The 25,037-nt window shown below is 40.4% G+C and overlaps 2 protein-coding genes across 2 annotated transcripts; one reads left to right on the top strand and one right to left on the bottom strand.

Annotated features, from left to right (window-relative positions):
- Positions 1–1,791: 1,791 nt before the first annotated feature.
- LOC133416093 (ponticulin-like protein H) lies at positions 1,792–10,936 on the bottom strand. The gene is made up of 4 exons (XM_061702740.1): positions 10,549–10,936; positions 4,430–4,491; positions 3,280–3,585; positions 1,792–1,843 (listed from the first exon to the last, which is right to left on the bottom strand). The coding sequence occupies exons 2-4, from the start codon at positions 4,473–4,475 to the stop codon at positions 1,800–1,802; spliced, it is 396 nt and encodes a 131-aa protein (XP_061558724.1). The 5' UTR covers positions 4,476–4,491; positions 10,549–10,936; the 3' UTR covers positions 1,792–1,799.
- On the top strand, positions 7,499–24,602 carry tlcd3a (TLC domain containing 3A). The gene is made up of 5 exons (XM_061702739.1): positions 7,499–7,887; positions 11,860–11,946; positions 14,970–15,189; positions 17,765–17,860; positions 19,214–24,602. The coding sequence occupies exons 1-5, from the start codon at positions 7,766–7,768 to the stop codon at positions 19,496–19,498; spliced, it is 810 nt and encodes a 269-aa protein (XP_061558723.1). The 5' UTR covers positions 7,499–7,765; the 3' UTR covers positions 19,499–24,602.
- Positions 24,603–25,037: the final 435 nt, after the last annotated feature.

Raw genomic sequence — 25,037 nt, 5'->3', positions numbered from 1 at the left:
AAACTTCAAAAACACGCCCGAGTTACCCACTTAATGTATTTTTAAAGATTAATTTTTAAAATATTTAATTAAAATAAGACCAGCAGAAGAAACTGTATATATATATATATATATATATATATATATATATATATATATATATATATATAACAATACACAGCTTTTTCTGCTGGTCTTATTATATATATATATATATATATATATATCAGAATCAGAATCATCTTTATTTGCCAAGTATGTCCAAAACACACAAGGAATTTGTCTCCGGTAGTTGGAGCCGCCCTAGTACAACAAACAGTCAATTTACAGAACACTTTTGGGGACATAAAGACATTGACAAAAAACAAAAAAACAAAAAAAACAAAAAAAGACATTGACAAAAAACAATTGTTTAACAATTTGTTTAAGTCCTCTAGCACTTAGAGCAGTTCGAACGACTAATATTGCAATAGTCCGGTGCAATGACCATTGTGCAAAGGGCGCTGAGACTTCAAGGAGTGTATGCGGTTTAAAGTGACGAGTAGTGCGATCATCTGGGACAATGTCGGTTGTGCAAATGTTACAGATACTCCTCAATCAGTGTGCAAATGGAGCAGATGCTACTCTGGCATGAGTGGCCAGTATATGCAAATAGTGCAGCATGGCGAGACAACTACAGTGAGTGCACAAGTAATACATAATTGGCCCCACAGAAATGTGACAACGAACTCAAGTCAAAAAATTGCCAGCTTGTTGTAATGGAATTATATATATATATAATATATATATATATAATAAAATATATATATATAAATAATTTTTTGTGTATTGAGAGAGCGCTGTTGTGCATGCCCCACTTCACCTTGACCTGAGGAAGCCATTAACGAGCTGACCAATCGTATTTTGCAGCCCTCCTTTTTTAATACCTGACTGAGTGAAAGACACCATAAGATTGTGCTGAACTGATTTTTATACTTCTATCCCAACATGAACCCACACCGTATGGGCTTTGGCGGTACTCACACCGTTTGTTTTTATCACGTAGCAACTTAACTGCAACCTGTATTGACACACGGGCTAATGGTTTTCGCTACCATAAAATCCAGAAGAGCTTCTTGATGTGGTGTAAAGTCCTTCTGGACCTGGACACAGATGGCTCACGCCTTCGGTAATTTTGCATATTGGTCTCTCGGAAGGTTGCTTGTCGCATAGGGAACACATAAATGTCTTATTCCTAGCTACAATTTTTTTCATTAGTTTATTTGACAAGAATGCAGAATTTAGCTTACAACGAACTTATTTTAAGTTCCTTTTTTTAATTCTTCTTTTTTTTAAAACTGACAAACAGCCATAAATAATAATGATGATAATAGTAATGCCACTTTGGTTATGAACGCCCAAGGTCACATAGGCTAGTGAGCTAGTTAGTGACGAGCTAGTTAGCAGTTTAGTGGTTAATTGAGAAAATGCAAATGTATCTAGTGAGTGTGGAGTAAGTGTTTAATATGGTTTCGATGTGCGCCCATATACTGTATTCATGAAATGATGCAGCCCTTTGTGTTGAAAGGGAAGTTGTTATGAACACCTGGACTTTAGCCTGCTGGGTAAATAAATCATAACTATAGCAGACAAAATGTCATGCCAAATAATGTACGGCAAATTCGTTTGTAAGGATTATTTATTTAAAAAAAAAAAACACATTCACATACAATTAGCCCTTTTTATTTCACTCCAAAAATAAAAAATAATAATTAAAAGTGTTCTTTTATTAGTAGCAGTAGTTTTCCAAATGTAAATAATCATAGATGCAGTCTTGCTTTTCACACTCTCCCAGTGTACTTCAGTACTCCAAAGATACCACCACCTGAAAGGACAACATTTATTATGACATTGTGACACTGTTATTACCAGAATTATGAGGTAGCTTTTAAGATGCCTGGATTCAGAAACATGCTCTAAATTGATGGTTCTCAAACCTTTTACACCACGTACCACCTCATGTAAATACTTGGCCCTATAAGTACGACCATCATGAGTAGCGCAAAAGGCTGAAGTAATTTGAAGTCCTAGAAGGTTTATTAATATTATTGTAAGTCAGTTTGAACATTTAATTCAGTGATTATTTTGCATACCACTAGAGGGATGTCAGACGACTGCAATAAAATCTTGTTTTCCGCATACCGTTTTTTACGATCGTTGGGCTTTATCTTGTCAACTCAAATGCGACCGGATACACTCGTTACTGTGGCGACGACAACAAGAGTGGATCGCGCCGACTGTATTATAAGGACAAAATGGGGAAAAACCTGTGTTGGTGGTCACCGGTGCTCAGGACAGGAGAGGACGTTCGTTAAGGCTTGCTATGTTCCCGTACTTTTAATACGATACGGCTCGCAAGCAGACAATAAAAACGATATGTAGCCTAGCTAGCTAGCGGTACCACGAACGGTTGGACGTAAAAATGCCGCCGTTCTGTCGAATCATGCTCGAACGTTTCGGTGTGGGTGAAGTCATGTCATTAAAAATAAAGTAATTTCATGATAGCAAGTTAGCACCCATTATTTCTGTCATGTTGTAATGTTGGTTTGACCTGACTGATTAGAATACACGATCTGACTAGAGCAGTGATTTCCAACCTTTATGGAGCCAAGGAGCCAGAAATCTCAAGGCACACCAACAAACAAAAATGTCACAAAAAGTGGATATATTAATAACTGTATTTACTTCCTGCCATCCAATAGAAGACCATTCATTTGTTCTGTCGATCACTATGCCTCACTGGCATAAATAGAGGAACAAAGATACATTATTTATTGTAAATATCATTCTTTGGAGCAATTAAGTACACAAGTATATACAGTGAATGAACAGGTCATTTAAATAGACACATTCCTCCAGCTTGTGATCGGATCGTTGATCGGTTATCGTTTTTTTTAAACTCGCTGATCGACCCCAAAAATCCTGATCGTGTAAAGCCTACTTAAAACTAAAGTTCATTGTCAAGGTACAAGATGGCTCCTGAGTGTCCCCTGCCCAAGTCAAGTTCATTATGTACCTCCAGTGTACTTTTGTCATAAATACCGAGTGATAAATGTTCCTGAAGTCAATTAGCTAGTCTTTTGGTCCTGATTTCCGTATACCGACTGAGATCTCCGAGCCGATCCGAAGGTACACACTAAACTTAACTTTGGCTGGGGACACTCAGGATTAACTTTGGCAATACTTCCAACGTCACAAATGTTAATCGCTCATGTGTGCCTGTGGAAGCAAAGAAAGAGGTGCAGTTCAAACTAGACTCACCAACAGCGGCCACGCCGGCAATAGAACCAATGGTGATGCCCGCGATGGCGCCATCTGAAAACCCTTCAGACCCACCTCCCCCCTGACCAGTGACGGAGGTGGTCTCCCTCGGTGGGGTGGGTGGAGTCGTTGGGGAGGGAGAGTCAGTTACTATTATGGTGGGTGCCCCCATACTGGTTGATGGGCCTGGAACAGGAGTGGTGGATGGTCGATGGGGTGTAGTTGATCCTGGCTTAGGTGTCGTTGAGCCTGGAGCAGGTGTAGTCGAGGTTGGAATAGTCGTGGACTGCCCTCTGCACAGCATGACTGTTAATACAAAAAGAAGATTGAACACACGCACCGCTTAAGTGTTTTGGGCCAGGTTCGGTAGCTCGCAGCTGGGAAGTTTAAGTTAAGCGTACTGGCAAGCCCAGATGCCAGCCTAGATTAGGTTCAAAAGGAGACTCCCAGCATGTCTGCAGCATTGCGATCTGTCAATGGAAGTGTGTTTGTGTCTCACAGCAAGAGGCTGCTTGTTGATTAAAGTAAGAGCAGTGGTGAGAGAGAAATGTGTGATTTCTGTCATTCGCAGCGCATGCCACACACAGTGGATGAAAGTGAGACGCACTCCTGTCTTGAAGGCTGGCATAAATAGCAAGTGTGGAGTACTTGAGTATGACTCCCGAGGCACGCCACTCCTACAATGACCGTCTGTCACCCATTCGTATTTTTTCATTGCAAGATCCATATAGTTTGGATGTGCAGCAACCTTCTAACTTGAGGAAAATACACAAGTGTCACGCAAGCGTTAAGCACAGTTTTGCCAAATTTCCATCGTAGACCAGTCGTAGAATCACAGAAGGTGGGATGCGAGTGAGGCATCACTCCTTTACGCCCCCTGGAGGGCACATACTATGGAACGAGCATAACCGACCAAAGGATAATCGGCTTAATCTTTGACTATTATTGCACTCTTTGTATAGGGCTGTCCTTCTTGACAAACAATCTTAATATTTACAGCGTGATATATAACGCCATATTTTGCCCTTGATGTTACGTTAAATTGCAACTTTTTTTAATGTGGCATCGTACAACTACAGGAAAAATTTGGGATCCGAAGATTCAGCAAATTGCTTGAGATTCCTAACAGCGTGTTTTCATATTACCGTACCTGTACAGAGGAGGCATAAGGTAAGGGGAAGTAGATCCACTTTCATCCTGTTGGAGTTTAGGCTTGAGGAAAGAAAACAAAGGAAACGTCTCAAAAAGAGTGTCTGGAAACAACAAAAAACATGATCAATCTGGGCAAAGACAAGCATGCCATAGGTCCTGACCTCGATGTTTTTAAAACCTGGGAATTACTCTTCACCACATAATGATAATACTCAAATGATCACCATCCAGGTAATACTTGAAACTTAACAACCTGATGTAAAAACCCTAAACCTCAACTATAATCCTCGAACATATCCTTTATGTCTACTGATCCTCAATGGTATTAGATACGGCCTTGTCATTTCAAATTTTACAAAATGATCAAATCCTAACCTTGCCCATTCTAATAGAAAACCTAAGTTCTAGCAAATTCCATCTTAAAAAAAACATCCCCAAAGTAAAGTTAACTCACCTGAGACTCTTGGAGTTAACACCAGGATGACTGTGGTTACCAGTTTTTGAGGCTCTTTTTATAAACCACCACCATCCGGGAGCCTCCCTTTTTATCAGCCGCGATGGCACATACACACACATTTTCCACCACATGTGCTATATTAGGATTTTATGGCTTCTGGCTTTGTGCTGTGTGATAGCGCAACATAGCCGGAAACCGTCATCTACATGTAGCATTGGTGGTATCTAGTGAAAAAAAAAAAAGTCAATCAAATCAATTTGATCTTATCTGTCATTCCAAACTATTCCCAATTTTTTTTTTTTTTTTTTTTTTACCCCAAACGAGAAAACCGGAATTGCTTTTAATCCTGGTGATTAAGAATCGCCAATGTAATGTTATGTTGGCACCTTTAAAGATCCTGTAAAGCCATCTGCATTGTTTACCATTGTCAATCAGTCATGGGGTGACAGGCTCAGAGGGCCCCGACTATCTTGTCAGTCACTACGTGAGCCAGGCTCGGGTGGGACCTCATGCAAAGTGTTCGCTGACTTCGCTAACTAGCCAGAGTAAAACTCACAGGAAGAAAAAAAAAAAAAAAAAAGATAGAAAATCTCAGGAGTCAAGTGTATATCAATTTCTGATCTTGGGGGTTTTATGCTGTACTGTGAGCCATCCGAATTATTGCAATGTTGATATTTTGTCACACAGACGACTGTGCAATGCCCTCATTTGTGGAGACATAGCATCTGTAGAGCTGAAGTGTTTTGAGACTTTTGATCTCAGGCTACAAATACCGTACTGTGCAATACATGGTGATGTCGATATTTTATTCCCCACCCCGACTACGTTATTGCATTTCAGATTAATTCTTCCTGTATCTGTCCAAAGTCTCTGCCACTATTTACGTTTCGTCTATGACTACGTTAAGTAGCGTGGTCGCTTTGAGCTTAACTTGTTTCCTTTTATCAACTGATCAAAGATATATGAAAAGGACTAAGTTCAATTTCACTGCCCATCCTCTTGGACGGGCGAAACTATAAAGCCATCGTTAATGTCTTTCTCATGAAATGAAACTGACTGTGCACTCGGTAGACACTTCATTAGGAACACCGGCACACACTAATCGATCCAGTTTAAGAGCTCTATCGAAAACAATCAGACTTTGCAACGATAATAAAGTTCAGTTTTGAGCTGTTATTCTCGCAGTTATTTTCAGCAGTAAGGAAAATCCATGGATATTCAGGTATCAAAGTCCATGTTCAAGAGGAAGTTGCAATTAGGGCCGGGCAATAATACCCACTGCAATAGTGAAAACTTGCACTGTACTGCTTGCTTGGTGCCAACCTTGATTAATTTCTAAACAAGGCATCAGAATTGTTATCTTACATCTGGGAGTATGTATTTTTAATATATTATTGTTTAGTTTTTTATCTATTTATGGGATACAATATTATGTGTAGTTTGCTTTCAGTGTTGATAGTATATTAGAATTGTAATTATGTGATAATTATTTAATAAAAAGATATCTTTGTTTATCCTTTGTCCTGTTTCTTAGTTTTTTAAATTAAAATGCATGATTGTCTCACTGTACTCTGAAATGAAAGCACAAACCAAATAATTTAAGTGACAAAATAACTCATGGAGCTCAATCAATGAAACAAAATGTATTCTGAACTTTTCACTGAATAAATCTATCAAGATATCGTAAATGTCTTTCTGATTAAATGAAACTGATGTGAGGTGAGCTCAATGGGGTTGAAGTCCGGAGACGGTGCATTTTTGTGTAATTCCAAATATACATTTGTTTTCAGTTTTGTGTAACCTTACCTGTTTTTTTTTGGGGGGGGGGGGGGGGGGGTTGTTTTGATTTTGAAACCTGTGAGTTCGCCACTTACCTTTGTACGATTTCAAGCTATTCATTGGACTTGACTTTCAATTAAATAAACTGGTGAAAAGGTGTAGTGTATATGTGCAACTATTTTCGGACGAATGAAGTGAAATTGTATAATTTCCAGTGGGACCCCTGATGAGCTCTATGATGGTTGGGAATCAACTGGATGAGAGCAGTGATTCTCAAAGTGTGTGTTTCGTTTTTTATTTTAATTCTGGGCATGATGGTAGTACTTTGAGAGCTGTTTTTTAATTTTATTTTTTTAGGTGGTACTTGGTGTGAAAGGTTTCAGTATCACTGGGTTAGAGGATTAGGGTTAAGGGTTTGAGTTTCAGCAGTAGGTTAGAAGATTTCCAGTATTCCCATAGTAATGATTATATGGGATTATGATTATGTGATTATTATCTTGAATGGTGAAGATTTCTCAACCGTCAAGGTTGCGTATGTGCTTTGTGTACTTTGGGCGCTATCTAGTGGCCGTTTGTAAGGATGCACGTTTAAATTAATCCACCTTTCAAACCACAGATACGATGCTAAGTATAACCACTTTTTTATTTGTGGTTGAAATTGACCCCCCCCCCCAAAAAAAAAAACAAATGAACCCCAAAACAGTTTGCAATCGCTCTCAACCCGGAAATGGTTACATTTTATTCTGAAGCTTTACTCTTATTTTGACAGTCTTCGGGAGGACGCGTGAGGTACTTCCGTCCGTTAGCTTCACAGTAGCGGTGCTGCTGCTGGCCGCTGATAACCGAGTAGCAGAAACTCGTCCCGGATGGTGGCCGACTGATCCCGGCCAAAGCTCACCACCGGCACCGGCACCGGCACCATCGGCCCGGGCCACAAGACAGAATGCGCCAGCGGCGTGTGGTGTGAAGCGTCGAAGAAGCAGGAGGGCTAAGACGAGTCGGGTTATTGGTTTTATTTATTTATTTTATTATTTTTTTTTAACGGCGACACCCACCCCCCACCCCCGCTGTCCCTAAAAAATAAAAAAAGGGGTCATTATGTTGCAAGTGTTAGCTTGTGGTGCCGTAGTTTTCCCCGGCTTGTTCTTCGCCTTCAGGAAGATCCTGCCCCGAGTGTTCAAGCATTGGAGTGATGCTGACGTGGTGCTCGTTAGCGAAAGGTAAGAAAAAGCAACAACGGGCGTTTATTATGTCGCTAAATGGGATTTTTTCCCCCCTCGTTTCATTCATTGTTGGGGTACGAGTGTTGTTTTCGGGGGGGGAAGGGGGGGGGGGGTTGCTGTCCAACGAGCGTTCTTAGCTAGCTCGTTGCTCCTCCATTGTTTCGAGTTAAACTCGGCGCCGTTTATTAACGTTGGCTTTTAAGTCTGTCCACGCGTAACTGTAAGTAGTCATTAAAAAGTTATTTCTGTGACGGTGTCTTTGCATGCATCCAACGTTTCAGACTTCAAAGGGAGTTGGGGGGGGGGGGGGGTTCTATTAAGCAAACTGTGGCCCGTGGGTCGTATGGGGCCCCTCGGTGCACGTCAATGTGTCCCAGCATATAATTCCGACACAAAGGTCCAATCTATCCTGCACATGCTCATAATTGGTTAAAAAAAAAAAAAAAAAAAAATTCTCACACTGCTTGTCCTTCAATAGGGTCTTGACAACAGTTAATTGATTAGTTGACAGCTAATCAGTTTTCAAGTATTTTGATAACCGATTCATTGTTTAGAGCCATTGTTTTCCTTGAAATTGTCCAAATCCTCTGATTTCACCCTCACGACAGTAAATATTCTTAGGTTTTTGTAGTCCTCCATAACAGCAGGTTGTTCATTAAAATAAAACATTTGCAAACATCTGCCATTACATTTTTCTCTATTTCCTGACATGTTACTATATATAATATGTAGTACTGCAAAGCCCTCATTAGACTTCATAAAAAGTGCCCCCTGCTTTAACCTTTCCTGTATGTTAAGGGTCTTATTGATACATTGGGAAAATCTATAATTAAAAAAATAACAGATTTATTCTGTTGGCCTTTTCCTCCTTTTAAAAGTAAAATTAAAATACTACTTCCATTTTGTTGTTATACTTTTTGATGATAACATTTTGCATGATTTCAATTTTAAAGATTCCATTTTGTATGGGGCTCAATGGACTTTCTAACGATTATATCAAAATACAATTAACACTGTGTTGTTGTATTCCTTTTTGATTAAATGTAGGAACATTAACAGGAGGGTTAAAGTAGTAGTCATCAAAGTGAATATGAAATGGATTTTAGCTGGTTTTATGTGATGCTGGATATATGCAATTAAACCCGAGTTTGTCATGGTCAGTACTTTAAAGAATAATCGTCGAATGACAGGCTCTCTTGTTGCACACTAGTGCACTTCAGTGCTCATTGGTTCACTGTCACCCTGCTTTAATCCTCTTCCGAGCCAGGACTGGGCTGACTGCTGCTGAGTTAGCTATGCCCTCCTCCTCCCTGAATAATGCCTCCCTATTTCCACTAATGCTCATCTGACGGGAAAACACTCTCTTGCCGAGCGTCCGCGCCGCGGGCCATGTCACGCTGCTTGTTTTCTCAGACGAGAAAAAAAAAAAAAAAAAAAAAGAAGAGACCCCGCGCTGAACATGTCACGTGCTCTACTTCAACTTGCGGACGAGTTGGACTGATAAAAGTCTTGATAGACGTCGTTAACCCTCACAACCTTGCTCTGGGCTCAAAATCATGTGCTTTACTATGCCTTCAACTGATAGCCCCAAAGTCTTGACGACTTCACAGACCGAACACGCTTGAGTGTTTCTTGTGTAATTCTGCTGTCAAATGGCAAAACATGACATCCTTGGTGTATGTAATAAAAATAGAGTATGCCGCTGGCATTTACATCTGTGATTGTGCATATATAATAAAAATAGAGTATGCCACTGGCATTTACATCTGTGATTGTGCAGTCTACAGCTGAAACAACTCATGGAATAACTCGAATAATTCTATGAAAAAGTAAAAAAAAAAAAAAAAAGTTGAAGCAAAATCTGTCTCGAAGCTTCGCAGTGTTCATTTTTTAACATGAACTAATGTTACAGACTCACACAGGTCTCCGTCTCGAAATAATTTGCGGTGATGGCAGTAGAAATAAGTTAGTTTGATGGTGGCGAGCCAGGGAAAAAAACATTGTGTGAAAGACAAGACAATGTCCAAAGTTTGGGATAATTTCGCACTAAGTAAAATAACAAAGTGCAATGTGTCTACTCCAAAATAAAACTAACTTAACGTACCACTTCGATTGCCAAAACACAAGCTATCGATGTTGGCTAATTGAACTCAAGTCTACCATCGCTAGTTGGAACATATTGTAATAAGGCTAGACACAGCCGCCGGTGCACTTTCAATTGCTTTAATAAACAAATTGTAACAAAAGAAACGCGTAATAAGCACATTCATACATGAGCTGCTACAGCCACAACTGACATATCTGATTACTCGATTAATTGATGGGTTGCTTGGCACAACACTCGATAATTGAACAACTGCAGCCCTCCTATAAAGGAGTCACGCTATCCTCGTCAGCAAGTTAGCATGTTAACACCATCAACCCGATTGTTTGTTTTTTGGGTGTTTAATCGTGGAAGGTGGTGAGGAGTCACTCATTTCTGTCAGTGTATCAGTATTTGTCAGACCAAAGTTGCAGTTGGTCCCAAAGGTGTTTGATAGGGTTGAGGTCAGGGTTTCTTACCTGTTCTTATGTCGTGACAGTTGCTTTGATTTACAATATTTTTTGTTGGCATGTACTCTGCTGCTAACTAAACTAAAAACAAAAAAGGTTTCTTACCAGTTGGCTTCCTCGACCAAGGTGTCGACACAAGATCTCGATTTGGTCCTTCAAGTTTGCGTTTTCAAAGTACTTTTACTTTCATTACTTGTATTAACAGTCAAACACAAAAATGCAAAATGAAAACGCTCACGTGGAGCAGACGCTTACACTGAAATAACCGGCTAACCCAAATGACTCCAGCTCCGGACGTCACTCACTAGGCAGCGCGATTACTACAGTATACCTAACAGTTTATTTATTTACATTCTCTTATCTTGTTTCTTTCTTTTCATGGAATACGGTGCTATTTTCTTTATGAAAATGTGTAACTCCCGTAGGCTCTCCCGCCGCTGTCAGACGTTGTGAGGGTGACGGCACGTGAAAGAACAAGCGGCCCGTGCGTATCTACCGCGAGAACGAGCGAAACTGCCCGACGAGGCAGTTAAGAATTCCTTCCCCTTTTCCTGTTCCCCTCCACTCTCCCTCTTTCTGGTCATGGCGGCGGCCTGTCTGTAGCACCAATGAGAGGAGGTGGGGGTTACTGGCGGACACACAATGAACCGGCTGTGTTAAAAAAATAAAAATAAAAAATACAAATCTGGGTCTTGTGACAACCCTGGAAATGGCAATAAGGGTTTGGGGTTAAATGTATACAACTCCGTATTAGAGTTAGTATTTGGACAGGTTAGTTTCCCCCCAGATCAGGCTGGAGGTTTTGTCGTAGGCCATCACGAGGTTTCGTGGCCGCGGTCCAATACAGATTAGTGCGAGTTGGTGGCAGGTTCACCTCGCCGTCGCACAACAAACGCACCCATTGTTTCACCACTCGCCGTAGTCTTTTCAACACGCGCAATAACTCGTGAACGCAGAACCTTATGAGCTGCTTTAGTGTTAACGTGCCACTACGAGTTTTAAGTGTGCCAGTTATTTAACAGTAGAGTGGCTCATTTGACTAATTGTGCCTTAAGGATGACAATAAAAGTCTGGGATTTGGAATTGTTGGAATGAATCCTGTGTCTTAATTGAGACACTGAGAACTAGAGTGGGCTAACTCAACTTTTGTCATTTTAAAGAGAGTGTGATTTAAAGTTTGTCTGGTTGGACATACAGTTGGGGCGCCTTAGTGTTTTTTAATCAATGACACCACTAAAATCTGCCCTGGCATGAATTTTAGATCATTTTAAGGTTTTTTTTTTGCTGATCAGTCTGAATTGGAATCTTTGACTTCTGTAAACCATAATAGTAATGATCATGTAAGGAATGTTGAAAATTGACTTTCAGAAGTGTTTGTATCATTGCAGAGTTTTTTTGTTTGTGTCTCTTTTTCAGATTGGTGTCCTCCATCCATGCTGTCATGGCAACTACAGCAGGAGTCGTCGTGGTGTCATCGTGCAGGGGCAACGTCATCGATGACAGGTTAGTTGTTGAGTCAACCACCCCTGTCATCATGTCTTGTAGTGTAACTCGTGCATAGCATTGATAGAATTGATGCCGTTCTTTCTGTACTGTACTCGTTCGTACCTGTACTGGAATGTGCTAGCATTGCAGCATTTGAGATTGTCGGGAAGTTGCAAATATTGCGCTTTGAGCTCGAGAGGGCTAACCTCAAAATGTTCTTAAATCTTGTATAACCAATACATTTATATAGTCTTAATTGTTGTTTAACCTAATTTTTAATTTTTATTCCTTAATGTTTAGTCCTTGTGTGCTCAAAATTGTTCTGCTGTATCAGTGTCAGCTCGTTTATTTGCCTAACTAGCCGTCGCTGTTCTAGCCTGGAAGCAAGTCAGCACTGGCTTCGCACTGGCCTCCCCGTTTTTTTTTTTTTTTTGGAACATGTGAATGTAAGCTAATGCTAGCCTCGTAATCCTACTGAGTCAACCGCCAGACCCGGGCAGTCCCAGTTTCAGGCTTCTAATCGCCACAGGGTCCTCCTCTCCCCTCCTCTTCCCTCCCCTGTGGGCTTAATTCCTTCACAACGCTGCTCAGTTCTGCTGTTCTGTGACGTGCACAAGGCCCGGGGGAGGGGGGGTTTATCAGACACATGCTCTGCAGTCAGACCCACGAATACTCTTAATACCCTATCACAATCTGTCGCTGCCTCCGGCCTTCGGCGTAACACTTTACTCCACATCAGAGTGACCTCGAGAAACAAACTAAACAGGGACTGGAATCATAAATAGACCAAAAGGAAGATTGTAAAAAAGGCAAAAAGATGCGTTTAGCTTGAAGAAATTCCTAAGGCAATGCTAAATTTAGAAGTGTAAAACCTGATGGGGCGTGTGTAGATGGGACAGTGATAGCTGCGCTAGCTTTGTAAATAGTATTAATTGGCGTACCTCAGAAAACATGAGGCTTGGCAAATAGCGTTAATTAGCGTTAACTGAGAAAACATGCAATATGTCTTGTGTGAATCCTGTTACAGTCGTATCACGCAGAAGTGACGAGTATTCTCTCGGAATTTCAGTGTCAAGCTCCAACGTTTATACATTGTACCCCATTGGAAAAGTGCCAAAAACTGGTGCAGAATCTGTGACCTATTTTAGTACCCTGAACAACTTTGGGAAATTGAACTTCCTCCTCTCACAGGAAGTTTGCATGTATTCAGTTTCTTGATGTTAACTGTGGAAAATTGCGTGACATCCATGCTAACACAGCAGCTTTATTCCGTGTAACGTGATTCTGACATGGTACCAGGAGTTCAAAACATTCTCATTCTAAGAGAGATTCCACTTGATAATTCGGAAGGCACGGAGTCTAATAAAACAGTTAGTCATATGGCGGCAGTCTTTTCCAAGCCATGTTGTTTGTTGTGCCTGACTGCGCTCTTAATCTCTACCCAATGACCTTAAGAGCTAAAGAACCCTGGCGGAGGTCAGAGGGCAGTATCCCGGCTCGGTCCCTGAAGCTTTACTCCACTCTGTCCACGTAATTAACTGTCGCCATAATCAGCGCTCATTAGGTCAACCGAGCTGTTTATTATGCCGTGCTTACATAAGGTTGCCTTTAAAGCCGCGACAAGGACACAACAGACCACACTCAAACCCCCGATGAAATGTGAACTTACCGGCCAAGAAGCACACGTTTGCAAGTGAATACAACTCTTCAAATGACCACTGGCGTGCTTTGATAACACTGGAAACGCAATTTTTGTTGAGTTAGGTCTGACAGCTGTTTTTAACTCATTTTTGGGTGCGGAATCCAAAACTGATCTCAGTTTTTCTCTATCACGTCAAGTTTTTGAACTAAGTGAGAACAAGGTGGAACAAAGGAAATATATGTAAATAAAACACCAAGATGTAATAGTTACAAGCTTTGAAAACTAAAAAAAATCCAGCATAAAACAAAATAAAACTTACTACGGTATGCCCATGGTTACAAGGTTAAGAGAAAAGCCAGCACAAATCCCCTTAATTCCTACTATGCTAGCTTTCTGTTTGTAGGTATTGAGAGTACTGACCTATTGGGAGCTGCACATACCTCTCACCGCTGTGACTGCACAAACAAGTTGTCTCGTAGCTATAGACAAGTCCAATCGTAATCAGCTGGCAACTCTTACTACAGCTAATCATTGGAATTTTGCTTATCTGGAGGGTAAGCTGTGGAGAAAAAAAACTTGACATGCTGGAAAAAAAACTGACTGCAATTTTGGAATCAGCATGTAAATGTTTGTTTTAATCAACATAAAAATCTTAACTCAACAGAATTTTTTTCCCCAAATTGTTTCCCAGTGTAATATGAAAACACATCCTTACAGAGATTTCTCGATTGATTGTCAATCTACTGGCCTGAGCGCAAATGGGTGTTTCCCAAGCCTCTTTTTGCAGAGTTTGCACAGAAATTCTGCCTGTGAGCCGTAACTGAAGATGTAGCCAAACAGTGATGATTTATCAGTCTTTTAGTGACAAGATTAGTGACAATAGATTTCAACATAACACTCCAGGCTATAGATTTCCACACAACTTTAGAGCAAAGAACTACAGGGGGTCCTCTGTTCACTACGCAGTTCCGTTCTTAGGGTGGCAGCGTAATTCAAATTTGTACGCAAGTCAGACTGATTACAGTAAATATTGGTACCAAAAACCATCCCAAACTTGAGTACCCCATATACGTCATATTTTTTTTGTTTTATTATTATTGTGAGAGATGGCCTTTTATTTCCAACATTTTCATTAACTGCTCAGTGAACAATGTCCTGCGATTGGCTGGCAACCACTCCTGGGTTATCCTGCATCTCTCCAGAAGTCAGCTGGGATAGGCTCCAGCTCACCAATGACTCTAATGAGGAGAAGTGAAGATTTAGAAAATGGATGTGATGTGGATGTCTCAGTGAATAACACAAAACATTTGGAATCCATGAATGTGTACAAGGAGGTCTCTTAACGAGTGACATTTTAGCTCAAACTTTTTTAATTTTCTCCCCCTCTCCTTCCCTTCAGGCACTGGCTGGCCACCCACTTTGTCATCTGGTACGGCGTGCCCTACATGACGTACGACCTCCTGGCCATGTACCTCAGCCACTACCACCGCTTCCGCGTCAAAGGTCATGAGGAGTACAAGCACCATTCCTTCGGGACGGTGCGCTCCTTTGTCCGGCGGGAGTTCCTGCTGGTGTTGCATCACATCGCGCTGCTCACCGTCCTGCTGCCCGTCACGCTGGTGAGGAAGCGGTCCGATTTATCGTGATAAAAGCTGCATCAACACACTGGCTTCTTTGGAGAACACGTTGTTGCGCGAATGGTCCACCAGCAGAAATGGACGGTACACTTCAAACAAGTCCGAAAACAGGAAATGAGCAATAACTGTCGACTCATAATGATTGATGACATTCTTTCAAATCACAAAAACGCTGCCCTACAATTGAAAGAGAAACAATAGATGCAGTTAGAATGGACAGGAAGTTGAGAGGAAAAGTGATGCCATTCAAAGGTCTGAATACGGTTACTGCGAAATAATCACAGCTCAGGAAAACAACACTTGATTTGGACAATCGAATGAGCATTGACTCCTTTCGCGGTGGGAAGCATCAGGCTGATGGAAACACAGCTTTTTGTTTGACTGGGAAACAATACCAGATCACATTACGCTACATAATTTAGTTGCAGCTGCAGTCCTACTCTCTCTCATCACCTGCCTACCTGTTTCAGCGATTAAAACTGGTAAAACTTGGAACAGCATCATTTGAAAAGTACAGTGAAAGGCAAAAAACTGTTCTGTTCATCATTGATCAGGTTAGTTTTTGGCCAATGCTAGTTTTTGGTTGGGCAGTTTTTGAGTCAGCCTGCTAATTGACAATTAACCCCCTTGACATTTTTATCCAGAAGTTCTCCACAGCTGTTTAAGGTATTAGACAACGTCTCTTGTGCTGTGTGAAGTACTTGTCGGACAGCGACGATTGCTTTAGACACAACAGGGTGTTAAACTTGACAGCACGGTGTTGGCATTGCGGTATTCCCGTAACTTTTTATGGCTGTAATACTACCTCTGAAGGCGGAAAATTGTGAAGTCTTCTCCCCCAATTCAGGGACAAAATTCCCTCTCTCATAGGTAGTCGAAAAGGGGCTATGCAAACCTTTGTGAATAAGATGATGTTAAAGTGTCAACAACCTTAAAAAGTAGTCAAGTATACCTTGCTCAGAAATGTCTTATTTTGGATTACCTTTACTTTAAATCATGCGACCGAGGGATTTACCAATCATACTCTGGGTACCCTTAAAAGGAAACAGCTATAAAAATAGGTGTGTGTTTTAGTCTCTCTTTGCAAGAGGATTAAGCATGTCACGCATCTTAAGGGCACACAGGTTAACAAGGGTGGTGGAAAACCAAACGGACAGATGGCGAGCGTCAATCCGGAAATATCCTTTTCTTCTCCAAGGCCGCAGGCAAACTAGCTCATAATTAAGGACGGCATATGCGTTTTACCGGTCTTTCCGACTGCTTACGACTGGTGGGTGGAAGGGATGAGATGGGATGACGTAGTCCGGCCAGGTAGTTGCGGTGTTAAGTTCCCGGCGGTCTTTTCACGGGCAGATGGCAGAGTAAGCTCATCCTTTATTCATTATCGGCGAGCTAGCTAGCTTACCAAATGGAGCTTTTGTCTTGCATCGCCGTATCCATCTCGTCTGTTGTCGGATGGCGTCTCTAACTGCACTGGTCAATATTTTAAAAGCCTCATCATTACTGAAGTTTCGGACATCACTAACATCCTACTGGAATTGGCGGGAGTGGTTCATATTTGAGCCTTTTTTATGTCTTTAATTCAGTTTTTCCTCAACATTAATCGGACCAAGGTACGATTTCACGTAAGAAAAAATCTCACGGCTACTCAGTTGATCAATCTCAGTTTCTACTTTAATACACGCAGGACACAACGGCGCATACAGCAATACGCACAGGCATATATTATTTTGTTTTGTGGGAACAACAATTATTACTGGAGTTTAGTTTGGGACACTAATGGTGCGCAACTCTGAATTTGGACTTTCCTGTATATTGTAAAACCCGCAATATAACAATGTTACTAACTATGAGCTGCAATATATTGGGGGAACGCTGTACACAGTTTAATTGTCATCTAGTGGAAGAGCATTTAATTGTTTTGCATATCACTGTACATCGCTGGCATAGATGAATGAACAAAGATACATTATTTGTTGTAAATAAATAATTTTTCAGACCAATAAAGTGAAATTGGACAGTTATTTGCCGCAAACATGATGAAAAAATGTTGGGTTTTACATGAAGCCGTTTGTCTACGACAGACATTTACTACAGCTAATTACTTATAAGCGGCCTGCCTACATAAAAGCAAGATTGGCTTCTCGCAATAATTACCAGTATGAAGTCTTGGATTGTGTTCTAATGGTGTAAGAAAGGTTATAAACCCGAGGAAGTACTACTGTCGTTGGAAACTAAACAGTCCTAATGGAGGCAAGATTTATTCGCTGGGACGTTTTGTTAGAACGGTTCAATCGAACACAGTTCTGCAATCCTTATGGAGAGATTTATTTGCAGCGATGTTGTGTTATATACTTTGTTCTGGGTACAGTTGTATCCAGAATCAAATGTTTTAATAGATATGTAGTCAATGTCCAACTTGTACCTTCCCTTCCAAAGCTCGTCCTTGAATGCCAGCTGTGTTTATTTTCCACCAATCTTATATTTGTTTTCCCTAATCTGCATGTGCTCTCTCTCCTGCCCCCACCCCACCTCTACTTTTCTTTCCATTCCTCAGTTCTTCCGGAAGGACCAAGGCGATTTCTTCATCGGCTGCTTGTTTCTAACTGAGCTCAGCACGCCCTTCGTCTCCCTGGGGAAGATACTCATTCAGGTGAGGTGGCGTGTGCACGCCCAGGGACACCATATTTGGTCTGCTTTATCTTCTCAGTGACAAATGTTTGGAGGATGTGGAGGGTACATTTGGAATGATTTGCATCAAAAGATCATCGTTAGGGATTGGGGTTAGTAGTGTGATTAAATGTTCATTTAGGGCTATGGTTAGGGGTCGGGTTCGTGGTTTGAATTGGGGTTAGAGAATGTTACTTTCATCAAACAAATTGTTGGTACTTTCTGGGACCCAGCTCTAGCAAGGTTACATATTATATCATGAATTAGAGGAACCATGTTGTTATATGCAGTATTTCCTCAACTGTGTAGTCTTAAATCTATGCTGACAGTGCTGTATGACAATTTAATGGCCACCAAGGCAAACCAGCTTTGTGGTCTTTGCTGACATCTACTGTCCATTTACTTTTCTGCGCTTTCAGACAGCTAAAATGGCATCATGTTCTACACAGTCATAAATACCCATAACCTTTTTCTCACGGCCCTCACTCCCCTCTTGGCTAACATTTGTCTACTTACCATGGTTAAGCGTTTCCTCTTCCTTTGTTGGTGTTTGTCGATAACCGATGCGTTCAATGCGGCATCATTTGCAGTTTCCTTCGGTATCTAGTACGTTAAAGTGAAAAAGTGACCATCACAAACCACACACCTCCCTGTGGTTCCGTTTTCCAGAAATTGGAGTACGAAGTACTAGTTCTTGTTCCAAGCCGATTCCATTTGAATTATGTAAATCGCTGCTGGTTGCTCATTGATCGAATGGATTCATCATTGCTGCGTTATTGTAAAATTTGAAGATATGTGGCTGGAAATGGGAAAAAAAATGCATGTTAGCATTTTGTTTGTGCAGTAATAGTGACAGATTCCTGCCGCGAATAGTGAAAATCCCATGTCTAATTTACTTTTGTAATTGTTTAAACCGGAACTATACCATAAACTTTGCTTTCAAAAGACTTCATTTCAAACTCATCCTTAAAAATAAATGGCGTGCAGGTGTTTTGATTAATAAAAAATGTGCGAGTGCGTGTGGCCAAGACTATCTGTAATTTACACTAACAACCTAGCTAAGGCTAAACCTAGCTCCTGTCCAACATATAAAGGTGTTCTCTCAGTTAAGATGTATCAATTCAAAATACTTCCTTGTTAGTGTTCTACTTTCATAATTAGACAGTGCTTTGTGAGGATCTTGTGACATATTAGGGCAGCTTAGAATGGGTTCCACAGGGGAAAAAAGTGAATAGGTACATTTGCGAATCGTGAATATGAGTGGGAATAACTGTACTATTTTGAAATGTAAAAAAAAAAAAAAAAAAAAATATGAGTATCCTATTTCCTCCCCCAGCTGGGCCTCCAGGAAGGTTGGCTGCACAAGTACAATGGCGGCATGGTGCTGCTCACCTTCTTCGCATGCCGCATCGCCCTCTTCCCCTACATGTACTGGGCTTACGGCCGCCACTACAGCATCCCACTCTACGCAGTGCCCTTCAACCTGTCGCTCGCCGCCAACCTGGGCAACTCGTGCATCCTGGCGCCGCAGGTCTACTGGTTCGTCCTGCTGTGCCGAAAGGGTTACCGCCTGTACCAGCGCAGTCGGCGGCCACCCTCGCCGCCGGTTAAGGACCAGTGATTTATGGTCACTGTAGTCACACACTAACATAACTACTGTACTTCTCATATTCCACCACCCACCATTGTACTGTAGTCAAGGAGGACTGCCGGCGTTTCCCTCCCCCCCTCCCCCCGCACAATTTCACCCTTCCAGTTTGGAATCTGCTAACAGCGGACCTCACCTAAGAAACAACTACTGATGTTTGGTGTTTCGAGCCCGGTCTGGGTGTGGATCTCACTGACCGTTCACACCACCGAAAAGGAGGTCGAGCAAATGCGTGAAGGACACAATCGTTCTCCATTTGGTGTGAAGGTCCGTTAGGGTGCGAGCGAGCGGCCGCTACGGCAGGTATTTATTTGGGTTGTTTTGTTTTTAAGAGTGGCGGCTCTTTCTCTTGTCCCCGCCCACTCACTTTATCAATACGTGTATCAGTCGTTTGTTCCATTTTCAATTGGCTATCCCAAAATGAAAAAGTAACTTAATTTTTTTTATTTTAATCAAACATAAAAAAGAGACTTTTCATGATTCAACTGTGGGCTTGGGTCAAAAATAAAAATTTAAATAACATACCACAGGACTGAGTTTGAGTTTAATATTGTAGTGGTCGTGTTTAGGTGACCCAGAATTTTGGTAACAAGCATTAGAATAGAATAGAATAGAAAGCCTTTACAGTCAAGCCGAAAATAGAATCGAAAGCATTGAATGTCTAGCCAAGAATAGAATCGCAAGCCTTTATAGTCATTGTACAGCTTCGTTCAAATACCACAAAATTAGGGTGCAGCTCCAAGTTTATGTTATTCAAGAATAAAAAATAGAATAGAAAATAAATGACATACTATGAACAATAAACTTAAAAGACTAAGTTATGCAGTCCAAGTGGCAGTAAGACATGCATGTTGTATGTACAGTAGCAGCGGAGTCAGGAATGTTTTAAAGGTAAAAAGAAAATGGTAAAGCTACATCAGAAGTCACTGATTTTGAATGTTGTCTGTCTCTAGTTGCCCTGTGATTGACTGATGACCAATCCAGGGTGTAGTCTTCCTTTTACAAGAAGTCAGCCAGTGGGATAGGCTCCAGCTCACTGCGATCCTGAACAGGATACGCGGTATAGAAAAGCAATGGATGGAAGAAGCTGCATTAGCTTATTAGCCGGCACAATCAGTCAGCCAAGACATATACACGCAGTTTGTGTGTTATTACACAAAGGTTAAAAGAAGAATAGAATGGAAATATTGCTGTTGATTTCCATTTTGGTCCTCTAAACAATGCATAATTGTCCATGTGAATATACTGCTGGTGGACTGTGTTCCGGACTGATTGTGGTGGCTAACAAGTTAACTAACGCTAAGCTAACGTATCTAATACTTGTTACTGTCAAACTCAACCCTGGGGCCATGATTATTATTATATTTGTGATCTGAGCCTTAAATTAAAGGATTAAAAATCCATAATTTTTCAGATTTATTTATTTTTTATTATTTTTTTTATTTTTATTGCCCGACTGTAAATGGAAAAGACAAATGATACACACACAGATTTTAATCGCACAGAAGAGAGGTTCTCTGAATAGTGATAGGTAGGCAGTATTAACTGGACACGATGTAGCACGACCATCTGTACCGTATTAGCTCTGTATGCTAAGTGCTTCTGGCGTCCATAGATTGTACATGAAGGGTAGTTGAGTTTAACGCAAATAATCCACTGGAAATATATATATATATATATATATATATATATATATATATATATAAAAATATGAAGTTTTCACTCTGCGGTATGTCGGTGCCTCAGAGATGAGCAATAAGATGAGCTAGCATTAGCTGGTTAGCGTTAGCTGCCACCGGGGCTTCGAGGGCTTTATACACGTTCAGGTTTTTAGAGATTTACATCATCACAAATATATCTTAACCTTTAAACTACTTGACACAAGAGGAATCTATTATTCTCTTAATCAATTGCCCCTTTTACCCAGCCTATAAAAGTCGGCATTTTCCCATCCCCCATGTCGCTCTTCTCGAATTAGGGTGGATGAAGTCGGCTCGGCAGTATTTCGCCTTTGAGGAACCATCAGCGTGAAAACAGCAACATGCTGCTCGCTGGGTTCCGCGTAAGAGGCACATTTTGTAATGGCTCTGATGCGGGATATCCGCGTCAAAGAGGCTAGTAGCTACTGCTAACCATATCAGTGTGGAATCCAATTATTATTTTCAGAAGAATGCTGCACGTTTGTTACACTTCCGAGACGCTTGGGTTCTATCGTACACTGTAAAGCTTTATAGACAACGAACTGTCTCAGAATGCATTCACACGCTTTGTATTTCACCTTTTCCCCCCCAGAAAACTAGAATCTATGCAAAAAGACGCCCACGCTGTATGTTTACAAAGCTGATGTCGAGTTAAATTGATTTAAGTCTTGCCCAGTTTGGAATAATTTAGCTATTTATTTTTCAATGTAATTCCGCTCCTCTTATCACGTTGCGTTCCACGTGAAACATTGAAAATAACTCTCATTAATAATTCTTTGAACGCTGGTGACAGAATTGTGAAGAAGATGGCCGTCAAGTAGCCCTAGCCTTACTAGCCGCAATTTAGATTTTGTTTTGGTTTTCAATATCCCTCAACATTATTTTGCTTTGTACTTTTTGTCAGTATTTAGAGCATGTGGAAAAACATAGCAGTAGGTATAGTCGGGCATGAAGTGGTGCTAATATTCAAATGTAGATGAAGTTGCAAAAGTACCCCCCCTCCGTTGTTCAAAATGGCATACTGCAGTTTGAAGTTTTTTTTTTTCGTTTTTTTTTTTTTGGTTTGTTTTTTTAAACTCATCCGTTTCTTCATTTTTACACATCCAGTTCTTTGTTTGGATTAGCAGCGCTAGGTGCGTATTACATGTGGAGGCTATGCACATTTTTAATACTGACTGTAGTTCCGGTCTCTTGTTTTCATCACTTTATATTAAATACAGAATCAAATTTTACAGTTAATTCACAAACAAACAGATTAAACAAATAAAAACATGACACTTGAGAGCAAAAAATATGTACTTTATTTGTACCCTGCATTGTACAGCCAGCCTTTTGTCAAGCTAATCCGAAAGGCCCTCAGCCGTTTATTTATTACAGCCGTTACAAATATCATGGATATTTGTATGAATTATTTTAATCACCGACTTTAAATCACAAATCTTAATTGTGACAGTTTACGAACTGTATTGTTTCATTTCGATCGTCTTAATTTGATCCTATTTGCTCAGGGTTTGATGAAGATAACTTAATTAGGAAGTTAATGGTGTATATCATGGCACTGTGATGACCACGCAGATTATAAATTTATCATCACACAATCTTGTACTACTTCCTAATATGTTATTATTCTAATATCTTTTTACTGGTTGGCAAACCAAAGACTGTAGGGCACTTTAGTTCATCCTAGCAGCGTCAGTAATGTGAAGAACACAAGTTTTTTGTCTTAATATATCAGTAAACATTCTCTTAAAACATCTGCTACCCACACATAAATACATTATTCTTTCCAAATTTAGGTGCTTTTTCTGGATCCTTCCATTAACACATTGCATAGCTTTTATTTATGTCAAAATGAACAGGAAAAACAATGTTACAGGCTTTGGGGCAGCTACTCGGAACACTACAGTGTGGGATGGCGGCGCTAGGTGTTAGCATTAGCATGTAGTAAAAATGAATGATTATACCGGCGGTAAAGGTGGCACGCGGGCTAACTCTCGATTAATCTTCAGTCGTGATAAGCTAACTTAAATAAGATGATGCTAGGCAAGCTAAATAGGGGCCTTTGCTGTATTTTGTCAACTAATTCTAACATCCTGATTAATTATCAAGCGCTTCATTTTCGCAATCATCGCCTCATTGCAAGTTCTTAGGTCTTAGTCTCCTCCGCGCTAAAATGTTAGCATTGCTGCCCACCTGAGTCAGCGTTTATTTCGGTAGCAGCGCTAATGTAAATGGTGGATTGTGTTCTTATTGTGATTTTCTTCGTTATGTGCAAGGGTAAAATGGCAACTGCGACTGTATGCAAGTAACAATTGTTGAGCACTTTGTCGTTTTAGCAAGGACCAGATACCTATATGGAGACGTACAGGAGCGAGGGCTTGGTTGTTGCGGCTCTGTAGCCGAAGAACTTAAGTACTTTTATGAAACGGTTTTCTTGAATTGTTTTGTTTTGATGCTGACTCACCAACCAGGGTGTATAGTCTGTTCAAAGTAATAATTATTCAAAGTGCATTTTATTGCAATTGAACTCCCAAATCTGAGGGGGGGAAAAAAAATCATTTACATTTCCATTCATTTTAACAAAGCAGCGACATTATTTTTTTTTCTTCTTCTTCTGTTATGATGCGAATGCAGAGCTATTCTGATAAAACAATAAATAAATAACAATTCCACAATTATTTGAGCTGTGATGTGATGCTGGGTGGATTTTAATCCATGGACAGCGAACCAAATTTGGTTCCCGGTGCCTTGTGAAAACAGGAATTAAGTCGGCAGGTTGTGGCTCTGTTTATTTTGCGTTACCACCAAATCGTGGATTAGATATGAAGTTGGCAATCATTTTGAAAACATATTTTTTAAATAAATGTAATTCATTTTTAATTTGTGTTGCTTTACAGTTACCACTCGCATCAATACAACTGATCATGGTTAATTTATTTACATTTAAGTTAAATTTTAGGATTTATGGCCTTTTGATGCATCTGGTGTTTATTTTAATGAATTGAAAGGATATATACTGAATAGATCAGTGGTCTTACATTTGTTTGCTGTGCTCCTGTTTGTTTGGACTATTTGTAGCTTTCTGAGATTTAACATTTGTTTTCCGGACACTCTGGGTCTGTGAACGCACCACCGGCACAACCTTTTAACACTTTCTCCCAACCCTCGCTATATTTTTAATAGCGTTCTAATATTTTCTTTCATTTTCACGGGTAAATAGCAGACTTTGATGGCTTGGACCTTGTTTTGTAGCTTGATATTTTGGGTGACTGGATTATTTTATGAAAAAAAATATGAAGAAAAAAAACTGATGTGAGAACATTTCAACTTGGGCACCCGTTTAAAAATAAAATCAATAAACTTGATATTCTTTTCAACTCGTGTCTGTCATTTTGTCATCTAAGCAACAATCCATAAATTGCAAAAATGGGAAAAAGTATGAGACATAAATTTCAGGATGTTCCTCATTTTGAAATGAATTATTCATCACATTATCCGCTTATGTTTTTTTTTTTGTACTTTGGTGGTGTTTTGCATGGCTGGCTGGCGGCTGGCTCTTTAATCTGTAGTTTGACATCCCTGCCACTTGGAGACACTGTTGATTTAAACAGAAGCTATCAAGTATTTATTCCTCTTAGCATCTTATATGGCGGGCACACATCCCATTTATCTCATAATTTGATATTCATACCTTATATCTTTATTTTGGACAATTGTATGCTTTTGGGGAAAGCCCTTTTTCCTGTTACGCAGTGCATACAACAAGATCCAGGAAGCATATGAACCCAATGGAGATGGCGAGCAAGAAAATC

Source organism: Phycodurus eques, chromosome 17, assembly GCF_024500275.1.
Source record: "Phycodurus eques isolate BA_2022a chromosome 17, UOR_Pequ_1.1, whole genome shotgun sequence".
NCBI classification, from domain to species: domain Eukaryota; kingdom Metazoa; phylum Chordata; class Actinopteri; order Syngnathiformes; family Syngnathidae; genus Phycodurus; species Phycodurus eques.
Note: the sequence above shows the minus strand (reverse complement) of the source record. Positions and strands in the feature narration are given on the sequence as shown.

Bases quoted from the DNA above. Each gene is read 5' to 3' on its own strand.
- LOC133416093 (XM_061702740.1), bottom strand. From the start codon at position 4,475: ATGAAAGTGGATCTACTTCCCCTTACCTTATGCCTCCTCTGTACAG. The intron at 3,586-4,429 runs GTACGGTAATAT...TTGTATTAACAG, and splicing joins CTTATGCCTCCTCTGTACAG to TCATGCTGTGCAGAGGGCAG. The intron at 1,844-3,279 runs GTGAGTCTAGTT...TTGTCCTTTCAG, and splicing joins TGCCGGCGTGGCCGCTGTTG to GTGGTGGTATCTTTGGAGTA.
- tlcd3a (XM_061702739.1), top strand. From the start codon at position 7,766: ATGTTGCAAGTGTTAGCTTGTGGTGCCGTAGTTTTCCCCGGCTTGTTC. The intron at 15,190-17,764 runs GTGAGGAAGCGG...TCCATTCCTCAG, and splicing joins TCCTGCTGCCCGTCACGCTG to TTCTTCCGGAAGGACCAAGG. The intron at 17,861-19,213 runs GTGAGGTGGCGT...TTCCTCCCCCAG, and splicing joins TGGGGAAGATACTCATTCAG to CTGGGCCTCCAGGAAGGTTG.